The following is a 15,152-nucleotide window of genomic DNA, read 5'->3' on the forward strand; positions in this document are numbered from 1 at the left end:
TGATTTCAAACATATATGAACAAAATAATTTTGACCCATTTTAGAATCATTCTCAAACGTCAATTCATATTTGGTTTTATACTTTCAAAGTTAATTTAAATGATTAAGGACATATTTTAGTGTGATTTTAAATCTAACCATCGTGATTAATATAATGTTTTCAATCTATGTTGAGTTTGTATTTAAAATTTAAATCTCAATATTGGTTAATTTATATTTAAGTTTGTTAATGATAGATAAAAGAGTGAGATTATTAGAATAAGCTAAAAATATATTTGGGAGTGTAGGTGTAGAGGCTATAAAAGTAGAGCATATTTCTTTGTTATTTAGCTTCTAAGCATGATTTCATGATTGTAAAGAATATATAATCATCCTCTACATCTTCCCACTCAACTATGTCATAATGCATTTAATGTTAGTGCTTTTCTTTTCTTGCCTACTGACTCTCAAATATATTTTTTTTTTCTTTTTCCTTTTTAAAATAAAATTAATAATAATAATAGATAAATAAATAAAATAGTCCACACGAGAAGAGAAGCTGCAATTAAAGGTGTGAAATGGAGGAGTGATTGTGGAACGTCAGATATTTATTGGTGTTAGTTGTAGAATAATGATTGCTTTCATTACATGGTTGATTCTCATGTTGACTCTTCTTTTACTGTGGTCACTCACGTACCTGATTATTTTTCTCTGCTCTCCAATTTGATTTTTTGTTTATTTTCAAACTTGACTCTGAAACATTTGAACTAATATATCAGTTGAATTATGATTGTTTTGACAGTAAATTATTACTTAATTTGAAATTAAAGTAAATTTTGTATCATATCGTACAAATTTCTAAATTGATCCAATATGAATTGCAACTTTATATTTTTAAAAGTTATAGTTTTAAAACTAAATTAAAATGGTTAAATGAAATGTATAGAGTGATACTATTACTTTTTTAATCATAGTAAGTTATAAGTTAAATGAATAAAGAAATTTGATAGTTCAAAAGTTGTATAGAGTGATACTCTTTTAAAATAAATAATATTTATATTTAGCTACATCCATGTCAATATAGATTATACATCTTTGTAAAGGACTATTTGAAAAAATTGTTAATTTGTTTTTTGAGTTGGAGAACATTTGTATTGACAGATGAGGAAAATTGAAAGATAATTTGTATTTTTGAGTAATATTTGTTTTGTTGTTAATTTAGATTGATTCGTATTTAATTAATATTTTATAATTATTTGGTTAATTATTTTACTTTATTGTAAGACTATAAATAGTGATTATTTAAGAATTACGATAGTGGTTTTTAATATGTTTGGAATATATAATATTATTCTTTTGGAGAGCTCTCTCTCAATTTCAAGATAAATTTCTCTTTTTTGGTTTGAATATTGTTCTATTTTGGCTCTTAAACTTTAAAGAAATGTCTATTTTAGTCCTAGAACTTTAAAAAAAAATATTTAATTTGGTCTTTGCTATTAAGATTATGTTAACTCTTTTAATGATGAAATTACATCTAGCATGGGTTGAGCAACATGAAGATGAAATAAAATGTCAACAACTAACGTGACGTAGGTGAATGGCCAAAATCTCAAACTCATAATGACTTTTGAGATCTCATATAGAGAATCGCTTTATTACCTAAATCAAAATTGAAATCCTAATTTTTTTTTATCGTGACAATTTAATTATAAAAAAATATAAGTTATCTCATCATTATGCTCAAGAGCTAACAAAATCTAATAGTAGAGATCAAAGTACTTTTCAAAAATTCAGAGATTAAAATGAACTTTTTTTTTTTAGTTTAAAGACTAAAATAAAACAATATTTAAAGTTTAGGAATAGGGATAAGATTTAAACCTATAAATTATAAAAAAGATGAAACATTTTCCAACAAAACGTTAACTAAAAAGGGGAATCCAATTTTCCATCTATTAATGGTTGTTAGAGTTTATTAAGACACCAAACATCCGCATTATGCCCAAAGATAATGATAAAAAGCCCGACATAAAAAAGAGCATCACTCTCTCCTTTGCTTTTCTTCTACTTCCATTAATCTCTGTTCCAAAAGATGCTTTCTTTTTCTTTAATAATAATTATTTTAGGTTGTATTACGATAAATGTTTAATATTTTTTTTTAAGTAATTATATACATTTTTCTAAATATTTAAAAAATCAATTCAAATAAACTATAAAACTTTAATCGAATTAAATCAACTCAAGTATTTCGAGAATAGATATTAATATATCTTAAAAAGCTTTAACTCATTGTTTCATAAGTGTGGAAGTGAGCAGCAAATTCTTCCATCTTTAAATTCCAAAACAAGAAATTAGATTTTCTTTTATAGTTTTTTAATAAAAAATTGTTTTTCAATATAAATCATCCTATATTTTCTCTTAAAAAAACATTAGAAATCCTTAACAAACTTTCAAATACTAATAGATTTAGTTCATAAAAAGCGTGATAGATATAGAATGTCACACTAATTAGAATTTCATAAAAGCCTAAAATTGATACAAGTTTTTTAAAAAGAGAAAATGATTAAAAACAGATAGAACTAAGAACAAGGAAAGGACACATGATTCGAGAAACCTACATCTAGAAAAAAACTCTCCAACTTTCACACAGCAAGAAGAGAAGCTACCAAGAGAAAGGTAGGCCGACGTGAACACCAGGACATGAATAACTCCATTGCAAGCCCTTACCAAAAGAAAACCTCTAAACATTCAGCCAAAAAAGGATTTCCTCTTTTCCTCAACTATAAAGTAAAAAGTAAAAGTAAAAATAAATAACATTGCTAAGTGAAGAGTTAGTTAATTTTTTTTTAATGAGTAATTTAAGGGTTAGTTTATCTTGTTGTTTATTTTTAAATGGCGGGAGGGCAGATCATAGCCATCAAAATCTTCTTTCATCCGAAGTCTCTTTCTCTCTCTTTTAATAGACTTCCATACCCAACCACCTCTCTCCTTCCTTAACAACGTTTCTCATTTTTGTTTCTCTTCTTCACTCTACTCAACCTCCACTCTCACCTCCCATCTTCCATTTTTTCCGTTCTTTGGTTGCTGCTTCTCTTTTCCGGTCGCCGCCTCAGAGGGAAAACGACGGTGGTGGTGATGATGATGGAGAAGAATCTGTTGTTTCTCCTCTTGATTTTTCACTTTCAGGTTGCGTTTAGGGTTTTAGCCCTCTCACCTGACGGTCTCTCTCTTCTCTCTCTCAAGTCGGCGGTCGACCAGTCGCCGGATTCCTCTGTCTTCTCCGATTGGAACGAGAATGACTCCACGCCTTGCCGATGGTCTGGCATTTCTTGCATGAATGTTTCCGGTGACTCGCGAGTCGTTGGAATTGCTCTCTCTGGTAAGAATCTCCATGGCTACATTCCTTCTGAACTCGGCTCGCTTGTCTATCTCCGGCGATTGAACCTCCATAACAACAATCTCTACGGCTCGATACCTGAGCAGTTGTTTAATGCTACCTCATTGCATAGCCTATTTCTCTACAGTAATAATCTCTCCGGTCCATTCCCTCCTTCGATCTGTAACATTCCGAGGCTTCAAAACCTCGATCTCTCTAACAATTCTCTCGCCGGACCAGTCCCCGACGAATTGAAGAATTGTAAGCAATTGCAGCGATTAATACTCGCTAGAAATCAATTCGACGGAGAAATACCGTCTGGTGTTTGGTCAGGGATGGATAATTTAATTCAACTCGATCTCTCATCCAACGATTTCAGCGGATCGATTCCGGAGGATCTAGGGCAACTGAAGACACTTTCCGGTACGCTCAACCTCTCCTTCAATCATTTATCAGGTAAAATCCCGAAAACTCTCGGAGATTTGCCGGTGACGGTGAGTTTCGACCTCCGGAGCAACAATTTAAGTGGAAGCATACCTCAGACAGGTTCTTTTGCGAATCAGGGACCGACTGCATTTCTCAATAATCCCGAGTTGTGTGGATTTCCTCTTCAGAAATCTTGTGAGAATTCAGAACGTGGCTCACCGGGAAATCCGGATTCTAAGCCATCTTACATTGCTCCTAGAAAAGGATTGAGCGCCGGATTAATCATTCTCATCTCCGCCGCCGACGCCGCCGGAGTAGCGTTCATCGGCCTGGTAATAGTATACATATATTGGCGACGGAAGGACAATTCGAACGGCTGTAGCTGTACGGCGAAAAGAAAATTCGGCGGGAATCAGAAAAACAGTCTCTGCAATTTTCCTTGTATGAATGGAAATGATAAGAACGAGGAGTCGGAAATGGAGGAACCAGAGAACAGTGACAGAAGCAGAGAGGAAGGAGGGCTTGTGGCCGTAGACAAAGGCTTTACGTTCGAGCTCGACGAGCTGCTGAGAGCGTCGGCATATGTGCTGGGAAAGAGTGGACTGGGAATTGTGTACAAAGTTGTCCTCGGAAATGGGATTCCGGTGGCTGTACGGCGGTTGGGGGAAGGCGGAGAACAGAGGTATAAGGAGTTCGCGGCGGAGGTACAGGCTATTGGAAGGGTAAAGCATCCGAATATTGTGAAATTGAGAGCTTATTATTGGGCGCCGGATGAGAAGCTTCTGATCAGTGATTTTATCTCCAATGGGAACTTGGCCTCTGCTCTTCGCGGTGAGTTCAATATTTCCTTTGCATTTCGTTATCTGATTGCTCTGTTTTTATCTGAATCTGCTGGATGGACGGGGGCTCGAAACTCCCCGAGTTACTCCTTTTTCCCGTTGTCAATTTTGCTTTTCAAGGATTCGTTTTATTTTCACTATCTTCATCATCCCGTAGCTAGAATTTAGCTTTCTACTACCTAAATAATAATTATAATAATAAATAAATAAAGGAAAAATTAACTTTTTAGCCGTTTTGAGGAGTTTCCCGACCCCCAAGTTTCAAAGCGTTACTCCTTCGATTTTGAATTTTCTTTTAATTTAATCCGTAGGATTCAAAAAATGACAAATTGTTGAGTATTAAATTTTGTTTGAATTTAGTTCTTAAGGGTGTATTTGGCCAAGAAGTCGTGAACTCGAGTAGGAAACTCCACCCTTGTTTGGTTCAAAGACTTTGTGGGTCTTACTACTAAAAAAATTGTCTTAAGAATTCAAAACTCTCTATATTTCACCATTCCTTACACTTCATTATTCTACTCCTTTATCCTCTTTGGTCCTCCAACTTCAAAAAAAGGGGAATGGGCTATAACCCACTCTATAATCTCGATTTTCATTAATTACTTGTTTTTGGTCTTTAACTAAAATAAATATAACTAATTAAATTTCACTATTAAAATTAAATTTAAATTTCTTTGTCATAATTATCTTAAATTAATTGAATATTTAATTAAAATATCAAAATTAAAAGTGTAAATCAGAAAATTTTAAGATCAAATTCAAATAAAACTCAAAACTCAAATAGAAAATTGTGATATTTTAAAATCGAAAAATTAAATTGAGACCAAATTTAAAAACTAGATATCTAATATTTTAGAATTTGAGAACTAATTAAAAATTAAACTTAAAATTTAGGGAGGTTGAAAAAAAAAATAGGAATTATCTAACTTTCCTTACCCACCCGTGATAGCTTTTTGACACGTGGATTCCACGCAGCCTAATGTTTGACGATTGTGGACCGTTGATCGATGACCTCTTCGACGGCGTAGACACAATGAATGCGAAGTTCTGGGTGGGGGAGAAAATTCCCGTATTGGATATTTGTTTTTTAGTTTTGGCTTTTGGTTGGGTACTTGAGTTGGAAGGGTTTTGTTGGGCATAATGGTTGGCTGTCTAATTGTCATTGTGAAGCATGAGATCCAACGATGGATGTCCCCACGTTCTGTGCCCACTGCACTTTCCACGCTGCCTGCCCTGGATTGCAGCCGCTGTTCCGCTCCTTACGCATCCCAATGCTTTGAGTCTACAAACCAAACAGTCAAACCTTTTACCTCCTAATCAAATAATTAACTACTCACCAGCTTTTAATAAGGGTATTAAAGCCAATAAACGTATATTATTATATTAAAAGGAAAAAAAAAACTCTAATAAGAATTTAGAATATGGGTTAGAAATTAACTATTGCAACTGAGGTTGGGTTTTATCTATGAGTGCCACAAAATAAATAATATTGAAAACTGACAAATCAAATCCAACCAAATCAATATATTGGGTTGGTTTAGCATTTTAGTATAAATATTGGACATTTGATTTGTATTTGGAGAAAACTTAAAAATTATTGACTATTGAAAAATCAATGAAAATTGAACTCAACCAAGGGTATATATAATTATTAGGATGCATGTGTATAATTATTATGATGCATGTATCTTTGTTATTTTAAAAAATATATTTGATTTGAATCTATAAAAACATAGATAAATAAATAAATTCAAATTTAATTTGAAAATAGCAAAAATGATAAATTCAAAACAAAATTAAAAAATCAAGAACCAAATGGATAATAAATCGAACCGAAAGAAAATAAGTGTTTTTTATTCAACATTTGTTTGGTCACTATTTTGTTCTTAATTAGCTTCGAAACTAATAAAATCAAATCCAACTTTCATCTCATAACCTTTATCAAAGTTCAATGAAAATTAGCTAGGTTAAATTATAAATTTGTTTAGTCTCTAGGTGTGTGAATGTCTAACTTTCAGCTTATTTCTAATAGCTCTATAAATTTCAGGAAGTGACTTTTAATTATGTAAATTAATCTTCTAGTTTCCTTTCTTTTTTACTTTTTTTTTTTCAAGCAAAATTAATCTTTTCTAGTTCTTTCTTTAAAATATACTGTAATTCTAATTGCGGCCGTCAATAAAACAGGGAAGAACGGGCAGCCATCTTCAATCCTTTCATGGTCAACAAGATTACGAATAGCCAAGGGAACCGCAAGAGGATTGGCCTATCTCCACGAGTGCAGCCCAAGAAAATTCGTCCATGGCGACATCAAGCCCTCCAACATTCTCCTCGACAACGATTTCCAGCCCCACATCTCCGACTTCGGCCTCAACCGCTTAATCAGCATCACCGGCAACAACCCCTCCTCCTCCGGCGGCCTCATCGGCGGCGCCTTCTCCTACCTCAAGTCCGTCCAAACCGACCGCAACAACAACTACTGCGCCCCAGAGGCCCGAGCCCCCGGCGGCCGCCCCACCCAAAAATGGGATGTCTATTCCTTCGGCGTCATGGTCCTCGAATTACTCACCGGAAAGTCGCCGGAGCTTTCTCCGAACACGTCGACTTCTTTGGAGATTCCAGATTTGGTGAGATGGGTTAGAAAAGGATTTGAAGAAGCAAAGCCATTGTCGGAGTTGGTTGATCCTGCTCTGTTACAAGAAGTACATGCTAAGAAAGAGGTGCTCGCCGTATTCCACGTGGCGCTATCTTGTACAGAGAGCGACCCGGAAATTCGGCCCAGAATGAAGACAGTGTCGGAGAGTTTCGATAGGATTGGATCATCGTGAGAAATGATTGTCATTTGTGGAACGTGGCGGCCATTGTTGTACCATTCAAGCTGCTGCTGCTGTAATTTTGACTATGAATTTGCAGGAGCCAATTATTCTTTAAGGCCAACTTTAGGGGAGAGTTTGCGGAAGAAGACAAGAAAGATTAGGTTGGGCCCAAATTTGTCCATGGAGATGGGGTTTTTTTTTTTTTTTTTTCCCATTTGATTTTGTAATTGTTGTTCTTCTTCTTTCTTTATGGTATAATTTGTTTTTGCTTTACATTTTGCAGTGACGAATGAGGAAAGAAAATGTTCTGCAATTTGAAAATTTTCAGTCATATTCCTTTATAAGATATGGAAATAATAATGACGACACACTTCTTCTTGTCTTTTTGCTTTTTTTTGGTTGTGATTTTGGATCCCTTCGATTTCTTATTGTCGAAATAAAATAACGTCGCATTTACTCAAAATAAATATAATAAATCAATAATAATTTTAAAAAAAATGGTCACGTTTGATTACATTTTGTTGCTTATTTCTGTACCCATATTGATATCTTTAGGACCATTTTTAAATTTGTAATAAAAAAATGCGAACTGATTGACGGAGTGTGCTAAATTATCCAATCGCTTTTGAAAAGAGGGTGGTCAATCACCTTTATTATTACCGTTGCAATAAGTTAATTATGAATTTGTTACATTTATTGTTATCGTTATTGTTTGACCTTAAACAGTAACGATAACAGTAAATGTGAAAAATTCATTATTTTATATAAATGTGATCAAAAGCAATCAAATTAAGTTTGTGATTGTAGCACATTACAATTGATCTATTAATGAAATCCTATTGCGATTACATCAATTTTCATTATGGATTAGTAAACCTGACCCTTGTTCTTTAAAATAGTTCTAAAAGTGAAGTGGGAGTATTGATTCTTTAGAGGAGTTTTGGAAGCAACTAGTGGAGTTGAACTCAATGAATCATGAAATCTGAAAAGTTGTGAACTTCAAATTTTCGGTGTAAAAAGTTAATAATAATATATATATATATATTTCTGAAAGTGTGGAATTTGAATTTTACCTATTAAATTAGTTTAAATCCTATTTTGATTTCTAAACTTAAAAGTTTGTTATATTTTGGTCCTTAAACTTTTAAAAACATTTATTATAGTCCCTAAACTTTTAAAAAGTATTTACCTTGGTCCCTACTATTAAAATTATATTAATTATAAAACAAAATGATGAAATGACTTGTATTGTCAGATGACTAGACTACCAAATAAGTTAGTTACACTAAAAAATATAGGGTTTTAATTTTGAATTAGGTGGTAATGCGATTTTCTATAGAACTCAACGGTCATTTTACGTTCAAAATTTTGGCCGTTCAGTACTTTATCATGTTGATTGTTGACATTTTACTTTACCTTCATTTTGCTCAATGCATGATAGACGCAATTTCATAAGAGTTAACAAAATCTTAATAGTATGGACCAAAATAAACATTTTTTAATAGTTCAAAGATTAAAATTTTCGTTTTTTAAAGTTCAAGAATCAAAATAAATATTTTTTAATAATTCAAAGATGAAAACTTTCGTTTTTTAAAGTTCAAGGACCAAAATAGAATAAGATTAACCATTTATGAAATAAAATAGGATTTAAATCTATTAAATTTCATGATTTGAATAGTATCATAACATTGATTCAAACTTCCCCTTTTTCTACAACTTAGGCGTTGATGCAATTTTTTTTTTTAAAGAAGCGTAAAACTCATTCAACATGTGCGTTTAAAATGAAATTTTATAGATAGAAATTGAATCAATAGGATAATTTAGAAATTTTTAGGGTGTATTTGACAGAGTTTGAAAACAATAGATTCAAAACAAAGTGGTATATTATATTTTTCACATATATATTTTGTATTAGATATAAAAATTAGATTCTAATTTAAATAAGGGTTTAAAATGCATTTGGTACTATATATTTATAAATCATAAAACTAGTTATGTTTCTAAATGTTTTTATCTAATTAATTTATGAATATTTAATTGACAACAAACTATTATTAGTTAATTTATGAATATGACTTTTGTTAAAAAAAAAAAAGTTATACATTTATTATTTTGTAATGTTATATAATTATAATATAGTACATAATACATATTATATTTTTAAAAATGTGAATTGAGTTTATAGTATGACATATTGGATCACTAAATATTTTAATCTTTATTTAATATAATTTTACATTTTAAAATTTAAATTCTGAACACAATTAAAATATACAAATGTTGTTTTCAGAATTTGTGCTATTTGGATCATATAATCTAAAAAAAAAAAATCAGAAATAAAATTCGAATTGTTTATTTTCATATTTAATGAATTCAATAAATCGGAAAACATAAAACATAATTCAGATTCTCTACCAAATAGATCGTAAGTGTCACGTATTATTAAGGCTAAGAGAGTTTAGTGTTGTAATTTTGATTTTAATATAATTTGTCCGGTGAGGGCAAAAGAAACAATATCTTTTTATAGTCTTTCCATATCTTTTTTATTTTTTTAATATTGGTCACCAAATTTAAGGGATATAAGGTGTGTATTTTTTTCATTGATTTATATAATAAAGTTTGCTGTTGGCACCAATATGAATTTGTCATTGATTTTGGTTATTTTAATAGCCTAGATTAGAAGGATTTATATTATTGATATACATGATTTTAGCTTTTATATATATATATATATAGTAGTATACCTGTGATATTTAATTTTAGATAATCAATAATATATCAGTAAAATTTTAGATATATCGATTTAATAATATACTTCATATGCATTATAGATTCATAGTGCATCGATATCTTACCTATGACTCATTTTTATCATTCAATTAATAAATCTAAGAAGCTTATCATAAATTAGCTATTAGATAGGGGTATATAAGAAACAATTCAATAGTAATCTTTTATGTTTCTAGTAAATCAACAATATATAAAAAAATTGTAAAGTACAATAGTTGTCTATGGAGATCAATCAATAAGTACATATATTAGATTTTTTTAGTAAATCAACAAGCTATCAAAATACATCGATCAATAAATATACTAGAATTTTTAATACATCAGCATGCTATCAAACATCAAATAATAAAAATATTAAAAGTTTAAGTATATCGATAGGCTACCAAACATCAATTAATATTCATTTTTTTTAAAAAAATATTAAACTTTGAAATCATCAATTAACTATCAAATATCAATCAATGTTCATTTTCAAGAAAACTTAAATTTTGTGTATAAATTATAACTGACTGATGTACCAAATTTAAAGTGGATCGAATATATAAATTGATAAACCAAGACTGATAACTACACTAATATACCAAAAATTAATAAAACTAAGAAATCTGAAATAACCAAAGTATTTTATTTCACTGCTTAAAAATGAAGATGGAATCGTGGAATTTAGGGGTGTTCAAAAAACTTGATGACCCGAAAAAGTAGATCAATCCAATCCAGCCCATGCAGTTTGGGTTGGGTTATCAACTCATTTGAGTTGGATTTGGTTCAAATAAATGAAAATTTTATGGGTCGAATTGGTTCATGGGTTCACCTAATATAACCCAAACCAACCCAAATTTATTATTAACTTTAAAATATAATTTTATTATTTATAACACAATTATTTATACATATATTGATTTTAATTTTATTTAATTCTAATAGTTTTTTAATAATTTATTCTTCAACAACTCTTAAAATAGTTTCTTTACACTTTAGGAAAAAAACACTATATAAATTGAAATTGAGTTGTTAATCTTAATTTCTTATATGAAAATAATTAAATTAGATTTTTACATATTTACGTTTTGCTACTTTTTAAAACAAAATTTAAATTAATGTCCTGATTGGTTGGGTTGGGTTGGGTTCATTTTTTATTAAGGGTTATTTGGGTTGAAAAAATTTACAACCCGAATGATTGGATTGGGTCTAAAAAAAATCTTTCAACCCAACCCATGAACATCTCTAGTGAAATTTAATCTTGCATGACTTTTTGGACTTTTCAAGTTTAGTAATTGAGATGATATGATTGCTTTGCCTTTTTTTTAACATAACTTACTAATAGTGCAATTAATCTATTAATAATCACATATCATAGAGAAATAATACTAAAACTTAATTAGAATAAATACATATTAATTGAGAAAAATTCATATGTCCAATCCAAATCAAATATATTTTGTGATATGATAAAAAGTGAATTACAATATTGACAATAGAGTAACTTTCATAAAGGTAAGATGCTTAGAATCTCACCCACCCAACATATGTTTGAACTATATATAAAAAAACAAAACGCTGCAATATAAAAACAAAAAAGTAAGATGTAGTGTCACTAGCAAGGAATTACATGACAAAACTTTTGTTGTGAAGTATAATCTTTCATCAATTTGTGAAAGAAATATTATGATCATTCATGTTCATATTCCGTAAACAGAAGCCTTTAAATGGAAAGGCCTTTGATAACAACTATCCAACTAATAATAACATTTCAAACAAAACGGCTCAAGCTAAATAACATCTATATTGAAGCCTCCATTTCATTGAAATTCTTTTTTTTAAATGAAAGTTTGGGCTATAATTATAGTTTAAAATTTCGATCGAACTTAGTGAGATTTCGACATGTCAACCTACTCCACATATGGAAGAGGTAAAAATATCCTTTTCCCCCTCTTTCGTGGACAAACTCAAAATTTCGAAGTGTCAGCCAAAATTTATATAAATGTTACAAATCTTAAATTTTAATTTTACACTCTTTTTTTTAAAAAAAAAAAATGTGTATCATTACTGATTTGGCAACATTTCCCTCCTCTATCAGTCCCTTGACATTCAATATGGACCGAAGTTTATTCAGGGAGCTAACATTACTAGTTTCATCGATATCAACCACATCCTGCTTGAATTGTGAGGACTTTCGCTCAAATAATTCTTGCATTGATTACATGATCTGAAGTACAATGATCATGATCTTTGACTAAGACATCAAGTATGCTTGCCAAAATGTAAATTCAGGTCTTATCATTGGCCTTCGTCCAACTTTCATATGTATCAAGAACACTTCGTGTTGCATCAGGGGTTGGAACTGGAGGACATTCCTCAATCAAGACGAAGTTAAGGTCGTCAACCACGAAAATAGTTTTAATCGATTTTTTTCAAGTTGTATATTTAGCTTCGGTCAAAAAGAGGTAAACATTAGAAAAATAGAACTTGACATATTGCTGAGATTTTAACATAACTCTAATAAATCCAATCAATTTTAGCAAAATTTTAATAAACCTCATTTAACATCTAATTTTGCAATGATGTTTTAGTGATTTAGGACAAAAGCCATCGAAGGGTGGTTAGTCATCTATTCATTGAACTGAGACACTCTCAACTAATCATTACACCAGTATAACTCCATTCCTATAACAATTAGTCACCATTGATTTGGTCAATAAATCATTAACTTACTTAACAATTTCTCGTAAGTGTAATCCTTCATTTTAGACCTAGAGTTTCGTCCCAATGAGTCAACCGAAGGGAAAAACCAATTGGGGTAAAAACTAAAACAATCCTATCTATTTTTGGAGTTCGCCCTAATATTGACTTAATGCACAAACCATCCGAAGGGGGATGCTCCCAAGGTGCCTCGAGGTCGTGCAAGAAAGTCTCACAATGCAAACCAATGAAGGAGACTGTAGGACATGTTGACACACATCCCTCTCCCACTTACTATAAATATTCTTTCCATTCACCTTGATATTGACCCATGCAAACACCATTTGAAGCGGGATTCTCCTAAGGCGCCTCAAGGCCAAGCATAAGTCTCACGGTGTGAACTTTAAGGGAGAACGTGAGTGGAAGAATCGATGTATCATATACATCTATTTCCTCCCACTGAGTATTTTAGAGCCTAAGGTTTCTTACTTAGGTAAATTTGACTAATTAATTTATCTAAATGATTGTTAATTTTGTCTAGCATAGCTCTTACTTTGGATAGTTGAATAATAATGATTATCATTTATTAAACACTTTAATAAACTCTAATAATTCATTGAATTCTTATAATATATTTATCTAATTGACCTTCTAGGTCGGTTCCCAGGTAAGGGTATTCCGTTTCCCTTAGCTTAAATACCCCATCTAGACAGAACGTTCCTTAGACAAAGGTCCCTTATATATAATTATATTATAATTTAATCTTTTATTTAACTTCAATTTAATCCTAACAAATGAAATTAAAAGATTAAACCTATTTCTAATCGTATTAATTTTTTTTATTAACATAGGTCTAATGGTGAAATCAATTTCAAACTATTTAAAATTAATTTAACCTATGTTTGCATGCAACTCTTTATTATAGATTTTAATTCTAATTTCATTTAACTTATAATAATTATAAAGTCCAATGAAACAATTAAAATTTATACATACATCTAATGACATACTTAAAAATTATAACAATTATAATTTTACTAGAGTGGTGTCTTAATAATGTCTATACATGCTTCATGCATTCCATTTTCATTACAACATACATAATAATTATATAATAATGTAATGAAAATTAAATAACATTCATTCATCTAAACTATATATTATAACATTTATAATATAAATGATGCATGGACATGTTATTGATGCATGTTATCATATCATATAACTATTATATAAATGATGCATGATCATGCTTTTCATTAACTTTATCACTCTTATATTATATAATGAAACTAAATTAAACATGCATTTATAATATAACTATTATATTAAAAATACATGAGCATGATGATAATTCATGCAACTATATAATGTAATGCAAATATTAGATATGATGTCTTAATAATGTTTATCCTAAGGTGGGGTTTTTAAATAAAACTATATGGCATCAAATATGACATATTTAATTTAATTATACATCAAATGTAAAAATTAAATTAAACATCATATTGGACCGAATTTTGGCACCTCTAAAGATTAATTAAATTAATTTAACTAATTTATGTTAATCTAATTAATTAATAAAAAACAAATGAAAACTGCTACAAAAAATGGAAGAACTGGCTCGAACCCACAACCTCATGAATGGAACTGCCACACGCGTCTCAGCCTCGGAGCGTCGCGACGCTACGAAATTTTTTTTCGTTCTGCTTCGTGTCAGAGCGTCGTGATGCTACATCACATAATACATTAAAGCAGCTTTGATCTTGCACTGAATTCCTCCGTTCTTCTTCTCGATCATCAGCAACTCTTGCCAAACTCGATACGTGGACTTACAGACTCGATAGTAGTAAAATAAATTGCCAAAAACAACGGGCCCCTTACAACTTTAATCAAATTAAAGCGATAATTCTAAGGTGTCAAAACTTGAAAATGCCCAATTGCAAACCACATTCAAAAAATGCAGAATCATTCCAATAAATTCATAATGCCGAACAAAAATCCCACATAAACTCTAATTTTCAAGACAAATTGAGAATAAAAATCGTACAATTTGGCTCTGTGAATCCCAAGCGGAAGCGTGTGGATGCCGAACGATTCAATTCCAATTTGAAATACAAATAGAAAATAAAGAGAAGAACTAAATCACAGGATAAACAATCTTTAATCATCATGCTAAAAGGAGAAAAGAAAGAAATTCTACTTTCCCTTGTAGAATAAACAATCTTCACGAATCCTCTCCCGATCTCACAAACA

At 30.7% G+C, this 15,152-nt stretch overlaps 1 protein-coding gene across 1 annotated transcript; it reads left to right on the forward strand.

Moving 5' to 3' along the window:
• The first annotated feature begins 2,873 nt into the window (after positions 1–2,873).
• Positions 2,874–7,809, forward strand: LOC120081851 (Leucine-rich repeat protein kinase family protein). Its single transcript, XM_039037026.2, has 2 exons — positions 2,874–4,609; positions 6,799–7,809. Exons 1-2 carry the CDS (start codon positions 3,112–3,114, stop codon positions 7,437–7,439), a joined length of 2,139 nt encoding a protein of 712 aa, XP_038892954.1. The 5' UTR covers positions 2,874–3,111; the 3' UTR covers positions 7,440–7,809.
• Positions 7,810–15,152: the final 7,343 nt, after the last annotated feature.

The sequence above is a fragment of the Benincasa hispida genome, chromosome 7 (assembly GCF_027475165.1).
Source record: "Benincasa hispida cultivar pf3 chromosome 7, pf3_genome.v1.1, whole genome shotgun sequence".
Lineage (NCBI taxonomy): Eukaryota > Viridiplantae > Streptophyta > Magnoliopsida > Cucurbitales > Cucurbitaceae > Benincasa > Benincasa hispida.

Bases quoted from the DNA above. Each gene is read 5' to 3' on its own strand.
- LOC120081851 (XM_039037026.2), top strand. From the start codon at position 3,112: ATGATGATGGAGAAGAATCTGTTGTTTCTCCTCTTGATTTTTCACTTT. The intron at 4,610-6,798 runs GTGAGTTCAATA...TCAATAAAACAG, and splicing joins CTTGGCCTCTGCTCTTCGCG to GGAAGAACGGGCAGCCATCT.